At 38.8% G+C, this 15,055-nt stretch overlaps 1 protein-coding gene across 6 annotated transcripts in view; it reads left to right on the top strand.

Annotated features, from left to right (window-relative positions):
• The window catches only part of mbnl2 (muscleblind-like splicing regulator 2), a 28,782-nt gene that overhangs the window by 8,907 nt on the left and 4,820 nt on the right, over positions 1–15,055 (top strand). Inside the window, exons 3-9 of one of the 6 annotated variants that reach the window (XM_026912975.3) lie at positions 8,532–8,696; positions 9,277–9,486; positions 9,678–9,914; positions 10,663–10,716; positions 11,049–11,202; positions 11,498–11,533; positions 13,632–13,720. In XM_026912975.3, the coding sequence (XP_026768776.1) occupies positions 8,532–8,696; positions 9,277–9,486; positions 9,678–9,914; positions 10,663–10,716; positions 11,049–11,202; positions 11,498–11,533; positions 13,632–13,720 (945 nt within the window). The remainder of the gene's footprint in view (positions 1–8,531; positions 8,697–9,276; positions 9,487–9,677; positions 9,915–10,662; positions 10,717–11,048; positions 11,203–11,497; positions 11,534–13,631; positions 13,721–15,055) is intronic. The other 5 variants (XM_026912977.3, XM_026912974.3, XM_026912978.3 and 2 more) reach the window with 5 other exon arrangements.

The following is a 15,055-nucleotide window of genomic DNA, read 5'->3' as shown; positions in this document are numbered from 1 at the left end:
CCTCTCACGATTTAATTGTGTTCTGCTATTATATCTCCCTTCTTCTCTCTTTTCCCCCTCTGAACCCCCACCACCACCACCACCACCTTGTGCTTTGTCATAATGTTTGCCTTTGTTATGCTGGCTGTCAGTCACTCTCTGTTCAAAAAACATTTTTGTGAGAGTCGCTGTGAAATTGTGAAGATGACAAACTTTGTATGCAAGAATATTTATGCCCACTGGCAGACTAGACTATGCAGACGTTAACAGTTTAAATGTTTGCACCAATATGACAATTTTGTTCTTTACTTTTATTAAGCTTACAATCCATCTTATTGCACAGACACAATACATCACGTAGTAAACCCAAAACTGGATCTTGATGTTGTATGACGCATAATTAAAAATCAACTGTCAGCACCGTGTGGGTGTAGGCCTGTCACGATTAGTATGACATTTGGTTGAGGACTGATTGTCATACACATAACAACTTAACAGTTTAATTGTCTTTTTTTGTTGACTTTATGCCACTGTTATACGACAAGCATAACAGCAGTGTGATAGTGCACATACATAGCCATTTGTCAACAATGAACTTTTGGGTAAATTAAATTTCTCTCTGCCTTTTAGATTGTAGGAAATGGTAAGAAAGGGAAAAAGGAGCACAAATAATAACTTAAAAATATAAAACCTATTACAGAAAAACACAAATAAGCTACCTGCTAATAAACAAAGTGTTGTAACTGATTATAAATTCTAATGATTAACTGCAATCACTTGAAAGAGTAGTGGCAGTAATAACTGTGACAGACATAGGTGGGTGTACAGCTGAATACTGAATCATATTTATGTGAAAATTAGATTGATGTCTCAACCTTAAATCCTTCGTTATTGATTGGCGTCCGAACGTTAAATCCTTCTAATCCGATTATGAGACATTTGGCCCTTTATTATGAGATGTAAAGTGTAATGGACAAGCTGTTTTAAAGTGGGTATTATTGTTTTTTGTTATTGTTTTTCACATCTGCATCATAATTAACATTAACATTAATGCTGAGCTGATATATTCTCTTGGGAGAGAATGTGTTGTGTTCTTTCTCTGTGTGTAGACTCAGTTTTCCTCTCTTTTGGGCTCTATTTCTATTTCTTCCAGTGGAATGATCATATCCTCTTAGTGATAATGTATAGATTTAGAGAGGTAGGGTCAACAGATTTTACAGATTTTGCAAGCTCTACCTTGGACTTATTGGCAAGCACAGTGACTTTCTGTAGTACCACAGAAGAAAGACTATATATTGTTGAAGGTAAAATGTATCTTGAGGTGTTTGTTTTTTTCCAGCTGAATTTTTTGACCTTTACACTGAACAGTCTTGTGTTCAGGCAGAGTCATCTGGGCATATATTGTTGGGTTTTTTTAATGCAGGTTTCAGTTTCATACAAGCTAAGAAAAAATGACTTGTTTTCATCAGATCGTGTGGAATATGTGACACACAGTGGTCATTAATATAAAGTGTCAGAAGCACAGCAGATGGCTGCTGTTGGTTCAGGTGCTGCATGGCTACATAGTTTAATGGTCAAATAATATTTTGCCTCCTGCTCACCACAACACACAGCTTTCACTGTGCTGTCACTCCCTTTCAGTCATGACATTTGCCATCACTACACATCTCTCTTGTTTTCCATCCCCCACCCGGTTCAGTTGAACTGATGTTTATTTAAAAGCATGTGTAAACCATGCCTCACACCTGCAGAGTGTCAGGTCTTACCTTAGAAGAACTAAAATAAAAGCTAAACACGTTTCATCACTGTGACACATTTGTGTTACAGGCAGGCCTGTCACAATTTTGGAACTGGAAAAAGTAACCCAATAATGCACTGTATATGTGTAACCACGTTACTGTAGTATTCAAGAGGTTATTCAACAGTAAACAGTGTACTACATCAAAAATTATGTAAATGAATAATACACTATGCCAAAAGCAGGTCATGGCTTTTCATCTACAACAGGTTTTGGAGATTGTGTCTAACTCCACTAAATATTACTGTATTACACAACAAAATACAACTAATTCATAGTTTGACAGAAACATTATAGAAATGCATGGATTAGCCATAACATTAAAACCACCTGCCTAATATTATGTAGGTCCCCTTTGTGCCACCAAAACAGCTCTGACCCTTCGAGGCATGGACTCCGCAAGACCTCTGAAGTTGTTCTGTGGTATCTGGCTCCAAGACGTTAGCAGCAGATCTTTTAAGTCCTGTAAGTTGCGAGGTGGGGCCTCCATGGATCAGACTTGTTTGTCCAGCACATCCCACAGATGCTCAACACCTTGAACTCTTTGTCATGTTCCTCAAACCATTCCTGAACAATTTTTGCAGTGTGAAATGGCACATTATCCTGCTGAAAGAGCCCCCCACATGATGAAAAAAGTGGTCAGACCAGGCCTCTTTCTCCCATTGCTCCATGTTCCAGTTCTGATGCTCATGTGCCCACTGTAGGCACTTTCGGCAGTGGCCAAGGATCAGCATGGGCACTCTGACCAGTCTGTAGCTACGCAGCCCCATACACTCTTGGACCACTTTTGGTTGATACTAACCACTGCATAGTGGGAACACCCCACAAGATCTGACATTTTGGAGATGCTCTGATCCAGTCATCTAAGTGTTGCAGTTTGGCCCTTGTCAAAATCACTCAGATCCTTACGCTTACCCATTTTTCTTGCTTCCAACACATCACCTTTCGAGAACTGACTGTTCACTTGCCGCCTATTATATCCCACCCCTTGACAGGTGCCATTGTAATGAGATAATCAATGCTATTCACTTCCCCAGTCAGTGGTTATAATGCTATGTTTGATCGGTGTATATTGTACATCAGTTTGATTATACTCATGAACCTGCTGTTTATTGACTTGTGGGCTTGTTCTGCCACACCAACTACATACATGACAACCAGGGCTCAGGAACGGAATAAAAATTAAATCATTCACTCTGAGCAAGACAAAGACAGAAAGGCACAGGGAAAAAGCAGGACTGCCAGGTCAAAAGTGGGTTTTATTTTCTAAAAATCAAAATAAAAACCAAAAATAAGCACAATGCAAAAATAAGGAACTCTAAAGATACTGAACCAAAGGATCTGGGCCCAATGAAGTCAAATGAACAGAACCAAGGTAAAAAGTAACTCAAATGAGGGAGCAAACAAAGCAGCATTTTAACATTTAAGACAGCTGATCAGCGTCGACAAATACAGAGGGGAGAACACAAGAAGACATTAAAAGTACATTTAACATAACTGACCCAATAAACATAATATAACAACATCATAACATATATGAAAACTATTAAAACATAACCAAAGAGTGTATAATTAATTAAACAGACACGCAGGATTTTTTTTCCTCCCCACCCATGACGTTTGGGGTTAGTTGGTGTCTTCCGGGGAACTAAAATTCATGCTTTCTGGAGCCGGCCAGTCTTTTGACTGCGTAACCCCGCCACTCCAGGAGCTCCAGCAACCCACTCTCTCCACAACCAGGGTGACTCGAAGAAATTCAAATTAGAACTTCTACCTTAACAGAAAATAGAATGCGTGCACTCAAACTAGTAAAGTTGTGTTATAAAAGTAAATGAACATGAATAAAATGAATGACAATTGTAACGGAAACCATGTTTTTGTCTTTATATGTTTTTAGCAAGTTAGCAAATAAACTGAATGCATATATCTTAGCTGTAACATAAGGAAACATGAATTTAAATGATATATTCTGAATGAAATTAATATAAAGGTGCATGTAGAGCAGTAGATCTTACCAGGGAATTTAAGTATGTGTGTGAATGTGTTACATATGCTGTGTGGCAGTAGTCACGGCCATCACTCAACCCCAACATTGCTTTCCTAAACATGGAAAAGTAGAAAAGTCGGTATGTAGTGTTAATATCATATAAAATAGTTTTGGAAAGCGACTGGACCTGGCAGCTGTGTTTGTATTGATAAGGACATGTCCACACACGCACATAAACAGAGGCTATGGAATTTTACTCCTGGCCTCTTTTATCAAAGTAAGTGCAGCTGCAGTGTTACACGTTGTCAGCAGAGTTAGCAAATTCTCCGTTTAAATTCTCACATAGACATGCTAGCTGGCTAAAGGCTTGTCCCTAGTTTGGGTTCACTAGCTAAGCTGTTTTCTCTTATTCTCACAAAAACAGTGCAACAGCACACTTCCTTGGTTATCTGTCTAAAGCAGACTCCAACAAAATGAGGTTTTATGTTCAGAGATCATTTGTAGTAAGTCTTAATTTCATTCATGAACTGAAGCCATGTAACATTATAGCCTATGATGCACAGTATATGTAAAACGATACATTGGATGAAATCATGCAAGACATGATGTTGATGAAAAAACATTTGGGAATTTGGAGGTAAGATATAAAAAAGAGGCTAGTATGTGACATGAAAAGTAAAAAATAACATAAACTCGTAACAGAGATTTAAAATGAACAGTTCGAGGATAAACCATGTTTGTACCAATCAAAAAATGGAAAACAAACAAAAAAAAAGACTTGTTTTCTGAATTTAGCCATTTAATGTTAGCTATGAATTTGAAAAAAAAAATTATTTTTTCTATTTTAGCAGACAGTCTAGACTCTAAAATATAATGTTTTAGAATATTGGCCTATATACTCAATTTTAGGTGCATATTTTGACAGTTCATCTGTTCTGACCCAGAAGAAAGGAAAAGTGGATGACAGCCTCCTGGAAATGGCAGTGGCCAAGTTAATAAATGAGGTAAATTTGTTGAGTCCACAAGATCATTGCGTTTGATACTTGTATGCAGTTGTCAAATTGTTAAAAAAAAAAAAAAAAAACACTTGCTACAATAAATTTAATGATATTGGGGTGCAACAGATTGACCTCATTTATGGACCTTGCCACTGCTGTTTCTAGGACGTCGTCATCCACTTTCCTTTCCTTCTCAAGTTGTGGTCTTGGCAAAACCTGTGGACACTCATGGCTGAGCATTTCTCTACACCGATTTGAAATTCAGCACTCACAGTTTTATCATGCACCTGTGAAAATACCATCACTATCATTCTCTTTTTAAGTAGACATTTAATTTTTTAAGTAACATTTTGGTTGGTGTTTGTGCACAAGTGTTTCATTTGGTATTATAGAAGCTTTCCAAGGTGCCTTATTTGCCCATTCTGTATTAATATATTTTCTATATTGACTCATGAGTGGCAGAACAGAAAATCCCTGTCATTGAAAAACTGTGAGTTTGAATCCCAACAACACTCATAGCAATCTTTGGCTGAGAGACAAGAAAACATAATTAGCCCTGCTCTCTGGGTGGGGACCGAATTACTCTCTCCCCTGTCGATTAAGGTGACACAAGCCAATTGTGGGCGTCTGTGAGCTGTTAGTGGGCAGTTAGCATCTCCTCCAAGCATGTCCGGCTGCCCAGAAGCAGTTTGAAAAGATGCAGTGGAAAACAGCACATGTCTCAGAGGAAGTATGTGTTAGCCCTCATTCTCCCCAGATATTCCTTAACCTGTTTTATTTTAGTCAAATCCCTTATTTCTTACTTTCATAATTTCTTCTGTAGAAATGAAGATAATGTTTTATTGTCATTGGGCAATCAGCTCTAACAAATATTATATGTAAGCATGTGGTTCTATATTGGGTATGCAGGGAGCAAAAACAGTATGAAAAGAATAAAATAGCTTAACTGCGTTGTCTGAGATTTGTTACACATTGAACTGAAGATGAAAATACCAGATTGTTGTTGTTGTTTTTGTTGTTGTTGTTGTTGTTGTAGCAGTGTAAGAACTGATGACTGCTCTTATGTCATCATCTCTACCATGAATAGACTGATGTGTGAAATAGCTTTCTGCCTATAGAAAATATATAAAATACAGTATTTGCTATTGCATAAAAAGACCCAGAGACCTTGTTTAATGTGGAGCGGGTTCCAGAGTTGTCCTGCCATTGAGCGCTGAGTTTATGGTGTTTGGACTTTTTCAATGTGCTTGTGCTGCTTCAGCAGTCAGTATGGTTATTGTACTCTCAGAGTATTCTTTACAAATGACACATTTTAATTAGAGCCACTCCTATGTGGAAAAAATCACCACCCGTTCTCTCTTGTTGTTCTTTGTGCAATTCCTGTACTTGCTTTCCAAGGACAAGAAATTCCAGTTTTGCTTCCACTGTGCTTTTCTTCAGGTGATTGATTACCTGAACTATCCTTAAAGGGAAACGCCACCCTAAAAGACTCGAGTATCAATGTTTATAACGAATATCCACTGATACAGTGGTGTTCAAGAGTTATTTCTTTAATCCAATTCTGAGTTGACTTTTTTGGTTGAAATTTTATTTCATTAACTTGGCTGGTGCATTTCTTTTGTATTAACAGTTTCCTACATTATTCACAATGCCATTCAACTACCCTCTGATAGTGGTGCTTGTGGGCATTAGCTCTAATAAGAGCTATTGTAACTGCACAGTCCCCCTGTGATGTCAGAGCGGCTTCTTCACCTTCTTCTCACAGGAATAACATAAATACAGGAATAATATAAATCAACCAACATATTAGATATGCTAAGCATATAACAAATATTTCAATTTAAATACATGTAATGTGTTTTAGGGTTAACTTTTCAATGAACTGTTAATGCTCGGGCACTAAAAAACCTTTTGTGATGTGAAAGTCTATTTTCACCAGTACTCCATGTTTGATTAAGAATGTTCATGTCTGGGCTGTATGAAATATATTTGTATCAAAATAATTAGACAAATTGGCTAACCAGTATCGTCAAATGGCAGGTGTTTTTGTATGTGGAATATTCCATTTATGTGGTTTCTTTAGAAAAGCCAATAAAAAGCCAGATGGTTAATGCTCTGTTTTCCAATTATTGATTATATACACATTGTAAGTGTTTCAAGGAACGTTTTATGATCAGATAGACTCCTGTAATTATGGGGACTGTTAATCATTTTTTATGGTTTATGTTATCATATTTGTTTTTATTACATAATAGTCTCATGTCTGTCACTTTATCTATCTTTGCAACACATTTTTAAAATCAAGGGGGCCCTACTGCCTTCCACCCCTGAACATAATTTGCCTGCCTGTAATTACTAATTAAATCCAATTTATTAAGGGTTTGTCACCAGCAGATAAACTCTCTGGATCTTTCAAGATAGATAGTCTTGAGCTAAAGAAATTTTAAATAAAAAAGTCTTCACAAATATAATCATGAATTGTCACAATCCAAAATTTTTGGATCCTGGCCCTGGGGACTGGCAGTATCAACACATGACCATGGACTGCTGCCAAAAATGTCTTTCCCCAGTGTGGTTTAGCAAGTTTTGTTTTTACGGATGAACACTCTGCCAATACTGTTGTGACATGTGGGTGATTTATTAAGCTGAAGTTGCTTGATGTGGAGATAATGGAAATGTGAGCTATAGGTTACGTGGTCTCAAAGGAACTATAGATATAATTTTTCATTTTCTCAGGGTCCAGTAGTATTTATGGACGCAAAGTCATAGTTTGCACTTTTTGAAATTGCTTCCCAGTCTCTGTATAGTGTTCACCTTCACTATTTTGATGAGGCATATATCTTCTAAATAATAGACTCATGTGAAAAGCTCTCAGCAGCTAACATTTTGCTGGTTGAGCTATAACACTGTTCAGTCTAATGCAATACAGATTGCCCTATCTGTGTGTTTGAGAAGAAACATTCTTCTCTACAAAACAGTGCTAACCACCATATTAGCTGAGTCAACACATACAAAAACACACAAACACACACACACACACAAGCACAATGTGTAGTTTAGTAAGCTCAGTTTAAATTTGTGCATGTGCCAGTTGTCTGGTGGTGTGCTTAACAGTGTAAGGGAAAGCCAGTGTTGATATTTCATGAGGTTGAGGAAATACATGTTGAGATGCTCATTTTTCAGTATAAATCTCTTTGGCTGCTTTCCTACATTTTGAAGTGATTGTTACAGCAGATCCATCTCACAGTTACCGAGCTTATCTGATAGATACCTAACTTCTGATTGCTTAGTGGAGGTGGATCCTTTCCAAAGAGCATAGGATATGAGTTTACAAACACAAGCACACAGACACACAGACACACTCACACACACACACACACACACACACCATTTCAGCCCCTCCTTTCATGTTCTCTGTGTAGTCCGGTTCAAAGCTGCTGACTGGTGTGACAGCATATGAATGCCCAGACTCTGCTACCGGTTTATAAACTATACATACTTTTGACCTCTTCTCTGCAGTGTGCCTATTTTCTATCTGGTTACTAAAGCCTCAGTACAAAGACATGCTCTTGATTTTATTCAATGGAGAAACAGTTGGATCAAACTCATTGTATGAAATGTCTAGATGGAAACATCTAGACAGAGTTTATAAAACTCTAGATGGAAGTTTTACAAATTCTGTATTACAAATTTCAACAGATAGGCTTGTTTAACCTCAACTTAAGAAATTACCATACACTTTTAACTGAATTCATGCCTTGCATTCCAGGGTCGGTGTTCAAGGGATAACTGTAAATACCTGCACCCTCCGTCTCACTTGAAGAGTCAGCTGGAGATCAATGGAAGGAACAACCTGATCCAGCAGAAGACGGCTGCAGCCATGCTGGCCCAGCAGATGCAGTTCATGCTGCCAGGATCCAGCTTGCCTGCTGTGGTACGCCCCACCCCTATCAGTCATTTCATATTGGAAGCCTCCCAGTGTCTGGGAAGCTGTGTGTGTGTGTGTCACATGAATAAATAAAATTTGGCCGATTGCATTGGACATGTTTCTCAAAGAGTCTTGCTGTCACATCCACAGTACTTGTTTATGTTAATGTCATGATCAGTGTAATCTACATGAAAATGTAGTACTGTATATGCAATGTACTCTGTTGTTCCAAATTAATCACTTGAACATCTTTGTTTGGCACAATTACTGAGGCATCTTGGCTTTCCTCCCCACAGTCAGTCTGTCAGAGTAGGTGAAAAAAGCAGCCATCTTGCACATTGGAATTGTAAGTTTGCCAGGCTCTAGGTGAAGCGCAGAATCCTGGGGAGTGAGTTTAGCTCAGCTTGAACCCTGGAGTTCTTTGGCAGTCCGTTGCTGTTCAGCTTGGATGGAGTTGCCATTTGGATCTTTAGGCCTTTGCATATTAATCTTGTCTGAAAAATGCATATAGTATTTTCTCCACATCATATATTTCAACAGGTAGCACTAAAAATAAGTTTTGGGCTCTATGTTTTTGCTTTTGCAGTCTTCCTTTCCTGTTGGTCAGAGTCTGGGGCCAGGACCTGGGATCAGCTACTCCCCCTACCTCTCTCCTGTCACTCACGGGATGGGGCTGGTTGCCACGGAGATGCTCCCGAGCAACCCCGTGATTGTCCCTGGCAGCCCTGCAGTAGCAGTGCAGAGCTCAAACTCCTCTTCCTCATCTCAGAAAGCACTGCGCTCTGACAAACTGGAGGTACAGAAACCAATTACACAATTACAAATAACTGGTTTCACTCTCTCTGTTGCATGCAGACAGTATTCCGTGGTACACTAAAAGCACACTAGCACTCACACAGAGGCACACATATACCCAGGCTTCACTCCTTACATTGCATCGGATCTGAGAGTTGCTATTTTTGTTGTTGGCTGATGCTGTATGTGTAGGTGTGTAGAGAGTTTCAGCGGGGGAACTGCTCCCGAGGAGAGACAGACTGTCGGTTTGCCCACCCTAGCGACAGCCCCATGATTGACAGCACTGATAACACAGTGACAGTGTGCATGGACTATGTGAAGAGCCGCTGCTCCAGAGAGAAGTGCAAATACTTTCACCCTCCTGCTCATTTGCAGGCACGCCTCAAAAGCTCTCAAAGCAGCCAGAGCACTGCTGCAACCGCTGCTATGGTGAGGCTCACTGAACACGCATGCATGCATATTACATCCTATACACTGGACTCAGAACCCCTCATTGCTTTTTGTTCCGACATTGTGCACACCCACAGACATAAACATATACTGAAATACAAAGATTCAAATCCAGCACTCACAACACTGCTACTACTGATGATCTAGTGAGCATACAATCACCCCCTCAAACATGGCCACAAGCCCACACACACACACACACACACACACACACACACACGCAGACTGCTTCTTTTTTACAGATACATGTAAAGCATCATATGGCAACTGCTGTCAGACATGACCACCGGCCATGCTTCATTAGTTTACCTTTAATATTCCAGTAGCTCTAGAATTAAACCATGGAAGGTATTGTGTGTATGTTTTTCCAAGAGGAAATTAACATCCCTATTTTTCATCAAGTTATTGTGGTTTTGTTGAGCAACTAATGAAGCATCATGCACTTTCGTGCTGTAGTAGTGTTTTCTGCAGCTTCTTTTTTTAACAGAACTGTTTATAGGACTTAACGAAGATAACACTAATTAAATTTGTTTTGTTTGTGTGCATGCGTATTGTTTATGTAGTAAACAGCATTCCGGTTATTTCATTTTTTTTTTGTGTTTTTTTTTCCTCTCACCTCTCCACAATGCAATGCTGTTCCCATGATGCACCTGTGCTTGCTGTTTGTTAATACGCTTGACTCCCATTGGCCCACTGCCATCATGTGTTGGCTGCGTGCTGTGTGCAGACTCAGTCAAGTGCCAAAGTGCTGAAGCGACCCCTCGAGGCAACTGTTGACATGGTACTTCACCTTTCACCTCTGGCTTTGCATGGTCTTAAATCACTGTTATTGTACTGTGGCTATTTTCAGATTTGATTTTGCTTCCTTGTTTAAAATTCTTGAATTGCTCATCCTGTTTGTGTGGACATCCTGTGCTCTATGCTAAAAATTTACCCTCAAATCCTCAGGTCTGTCAGGTCATATCTTATCTCTTTAAACTATTTCTTAGAGGTCATGATTTAATTATCATGATTTGATGTTAGTCCTTAATGTAGATAAGTTAGATGTTTATTTGATGATTTCATACACTCCTTTCCTTATCCTGTCTTGCTCTCTTGCTCCCTCTCTCTCAGGCGTTTCCTCACACCATGTTGCAGCCACTGGCTAAGCGAGTGGCTTTAGAGAAGAGTGCAGGGCCTGGTGGTCTATTAAACCCCAGTGTTCTTCACTACCAGCAAGCTCTCGCCAACACACCTCTGCAGCCTTCTACTGCATTGTTCCCTACAGGTACACACACACATAAACCTGAATGTACACATACACATACACATACTCAGGTTCCTTTCATTTTTTGGCCACAGCATCATCTGTTAGATTCATCATCTCTTAGAATCTTCTTACTTTAGTCTGGCCTAAAGTCTTTCTTTATTCTGTGCCTGTGTGTGGGCTTTCCTGCCTCTCATTACCAAGACTTCTGTTATGTCTGTGCAGTGAGCTTTGACTTCTGTGAAGTAGATGCATGTAAAACACTCTATAACTGGGTGTTTACATTAACTCTGTCTCCTCTCTACTGCTACTGCAGGCTCAGTCTTGTGCATGTCTCCTGGACCTGGCATCGGTATGTTTCTCTCTACTGTTTCTCTGTGACCTTGTCCAATGATCTCTGTCTCTTGTGCTCTGACTCCCTATTTAAGTATGACTATGTTTCTCAGCTGGACTATGTATCAATATGCCTCCTGTGCCTTATAGTTTTAGACCATTTATTATCTACTTGACAATATAATAATATAGTATAGTATTACATTATAGTAAGACATCACTACCATATGTATTCCTGTATGATAGTAATGTCTTAAATGATGGGCCACAGGATAGTTTACTAATTGTTATAATGCAAAAAAAACCTGTAGGATATTTTTTTAGCTTGGAACTCATCTTAAGTCCATCTCCAGATCAGTGCGCTCATGTTCTTCTGCATGCTGTGCACATAATGGATGGAGTATCTAGCTTGAAATACACAAAATGCAATATTCATAATATATTTTGCAGTGTACCCCCATAATCTTCCTCAAATATAGCATGGCTATATTTCAGGCTGGAGAGATCCATATACAGTGGTAGTGCATGTTTGTCAGAATCTGAATTTATATGTGTATCGAAAAACAATGAAACTAACCAAATGTTTTGATGATTATACACTTATTTAAAGTATTTACAGTAAACAACTGAATTTTTAAAGCAGTAGGCCTTTAATCTGAGGTTAACTAGTTAAATAATAATAATAATAATAACTTAAAAAAAAAAAACAGTGGGTGGGGTAGTGAGAATATTGGGCACTTACAGTGGGGTCACTAGCCAGAAAAAACGTTGATCAAACATTAACATTGGTTACTAAATGGAATCCCCAGAAACAGCTGACAATTTTTCTAATCTGAAGCGTTCATCCTGAGCATTTTTGTTCCTAATTTGCATTTGTGGTAAAGTGCCATTCTCTCTCAGTGCATCAATTTAGAATCATTTAGAAAAATGCAAATCTCAGTCACTTCTGTAGCTCCACCCCTTTTGCTATGCACAGCAAGCTGCAACCGCTGAGTGCATTTCTCAGACTTTCTAGTACATCGTCCAGAAAATAGTATACTAGCTGCATTTCCCACTACACTACTTGCACTAAGATGTCTCAGCTGCAGTGCAAATAAGCATTGATCTGCTGCTTTCAACCAGTTCAGTTGAAGTTGTGTGCAAACAGTAATTTTATAGCACAAAATTCGTATTACAAATCAATACCACTGTAACCAGTCTTGAAATTATTTATCAGTTATTTCTATTCACATGCCAAAATCAAACATGTCAGAATGTAATGATATACTGCATGAGCTGATAGATAATCCAGTCAGTGTTAAATATTTATGACTTTATGTCTTTATGCTAAGCTGAGCAAAATAACTGTCTTATTATTAAATGTTATGATAGAGAAAGCAATCTGTCATTGGTTTGTTGCATGTTTGCTTCCATGACACTCATGTTTTATATGAATATTGCTGTTGATAGAAGTAGTATTACCTTATTTTTGTCTTTACTGTCACTTCACTCATAGTGGTGTAAATATATATTCTACGTCTGCTCTAAAAATGAACACAGACGTAAATAATTACAGAAGAGTCACTGTTAGTGGTGGCTCTATGAAAAGAAAATAATCTGTATTTTGGCTTGTACATGGGGTCTGTGGTTGCTTATTAAAATCAGGTTCAGTTTACAATTCTGAGTGTGTGCTTACATTTGGTTACATGTACGCTTGTGCTTTTATGTGTCTGTGTTTCTGTTCTGGCCTTGTGCCATTCTTCATAGTGCTTGTGCTTTTACACTGTTTGGTCACTGTGAATTTCAATTTAATTCCCAAGCATTAACATTAGTCTTATTAATTATCCTCTGTTGATTTTCTCTGTTTTGAACCAGTGTAGTGCCTTTATGTATTGTAACTAATTTATATAATAAGGCATCAATTATAACTGATAGACAAGTTGACTCATTTTCTCCCTCTCTCTTCTGCTTTGCTCGTTGTCTGCATGCCATCTGCTGGTCTGATTTATACTAGTGGCTTTACCTTTTTATTAGACACAAACACACGCATATACAGATATATCCCACACAATTCTATGGTTACCGTAACGCTGCTCCTCCTTGTTCATTGCTTTCATGGTTCCCTTCCTGAAAAAAAGTTCCCATGATGCTCAGTGCCCCGCCTGCTACCGCCTCCGCTCCTGCTGCAAGCCCCTACGCTGCTGCCGCCGCGGCAACCGCCAATCAGGTTTGCTCCTTTACAAGCTCTCTCTCACTGTTCCCACCCTCTTAGTTCAGGAACAGAATACCCTCTTTTACATGAGTACCTCCTTTTACACAGATCAGACATCTCTGTTAGCTCTCTCTTAGCTTAAATGCGTTTAAACATAAGCTATCGAGAAATATTTCCTGATAGCTTATTGGCTGCTTTTCTAACACAGGTTGCATTCTGCAAACAGTCATTAGAGCTAATTACCTTACTGTAAGAAAGACGTGCATGTATGTGGTTAGAGTATCAGATGTGCAGTGTGACCCTGTTTTCTGAGCTTTGTTGGTTTGGCTCTTGCTGGCTCTATATTGCTGTTAGTAGTCTGGATCCATAAGCAGCTCCTGTCACCTCAGCCACTCACAACAGCTGTTCGGAGCTCCCCCTACATGCAGTGTGTAGTTACGTTTTTGCTGCTTCATTGCCATCATTGTTTTGCATGTGTTTTTTGCCTTTATTAAGCTGCCCTTGTCATTGGCACACAGAACACAGGTTCTCTGGTTGGCAGAACAAGAGAATACAACCAAAGTGATCAAACTGACAATTTGTCATTAACGAAAGCCCAGTGAATAATGCTATCTTCCCCTGAATTCAGTTTTAGAGTGTGCTCTAGCAAATTCATAATCCATGTATTACTGCCCTCTGCTGCTCACTTCACAGACTCAACACATAAGCTTAAAAACCTAGAAGGGAGACTGTTAGTAACTGTGTGACAGTTCCTTGGTCTCTTCGATTGATTTCACAATGCCACCCACACTTAAGGAATCTTTTTTTCTCTCAGAAAAAGGCACTGCCCTCCTAGGCCACACATTTTCCTTTAGCCTAGTCAGTTAACAGATAGAAAGGCTTACTAGACCTGTGTAATTAAATTCTGCCACGGGTCATATGTGTGCAGCCTGTGAATCCAGAGTATACATCATTAATAAACTGACTGACCGACTGAGAGGAGCTGCTTAGGAGAAAAGTGATTACAAGCTGTGTACATAAGATCAGTTTTAGATCAGCACTTAAGATCAGTTTTAACAGCTTTTAATGTCATTTTGTTTAAGTACGATTCCTTATTTATTGCCTACAATACCTTATACAGTACTCTGCAAAAGTCTTAGGCACATGCAAGGAAATGCTGTAGAGCAAAGATGCCTTCAAAAATAATGAAATTAAATGTTTCTACATTTAAAAAATACTATAAAGATCAGTAAACAGTAATAGATGAAACAAAGTCAATATTTGGTGTGACAATCCTTCACTTTTAAAAAAAAATTAGTTTCAGGTACAATTTGTGCAGTTTTATAAGGAAATGAGTGTAAGTTTTACTGA

This window comes from Pangasianodon hypophthalmus, chromosome 5 (genome assembly GCF_027358585.1).
Source record: "Pangasianodon hypophthalmus isolate fPanHyp1 chromosome 5, fPanHyp1.pri, whole genome shotgun sequence".
Lineage (NCBI taxonomy): Eukaryota > Metazoa > Chordata > Actinopteri > Siluriformes > Pangasiidae > Pangasianodon > Pangasianodon hypophthalmus.
This window is presented reverse-complemented; position numbering and strand designations above follow the sequence as displayed.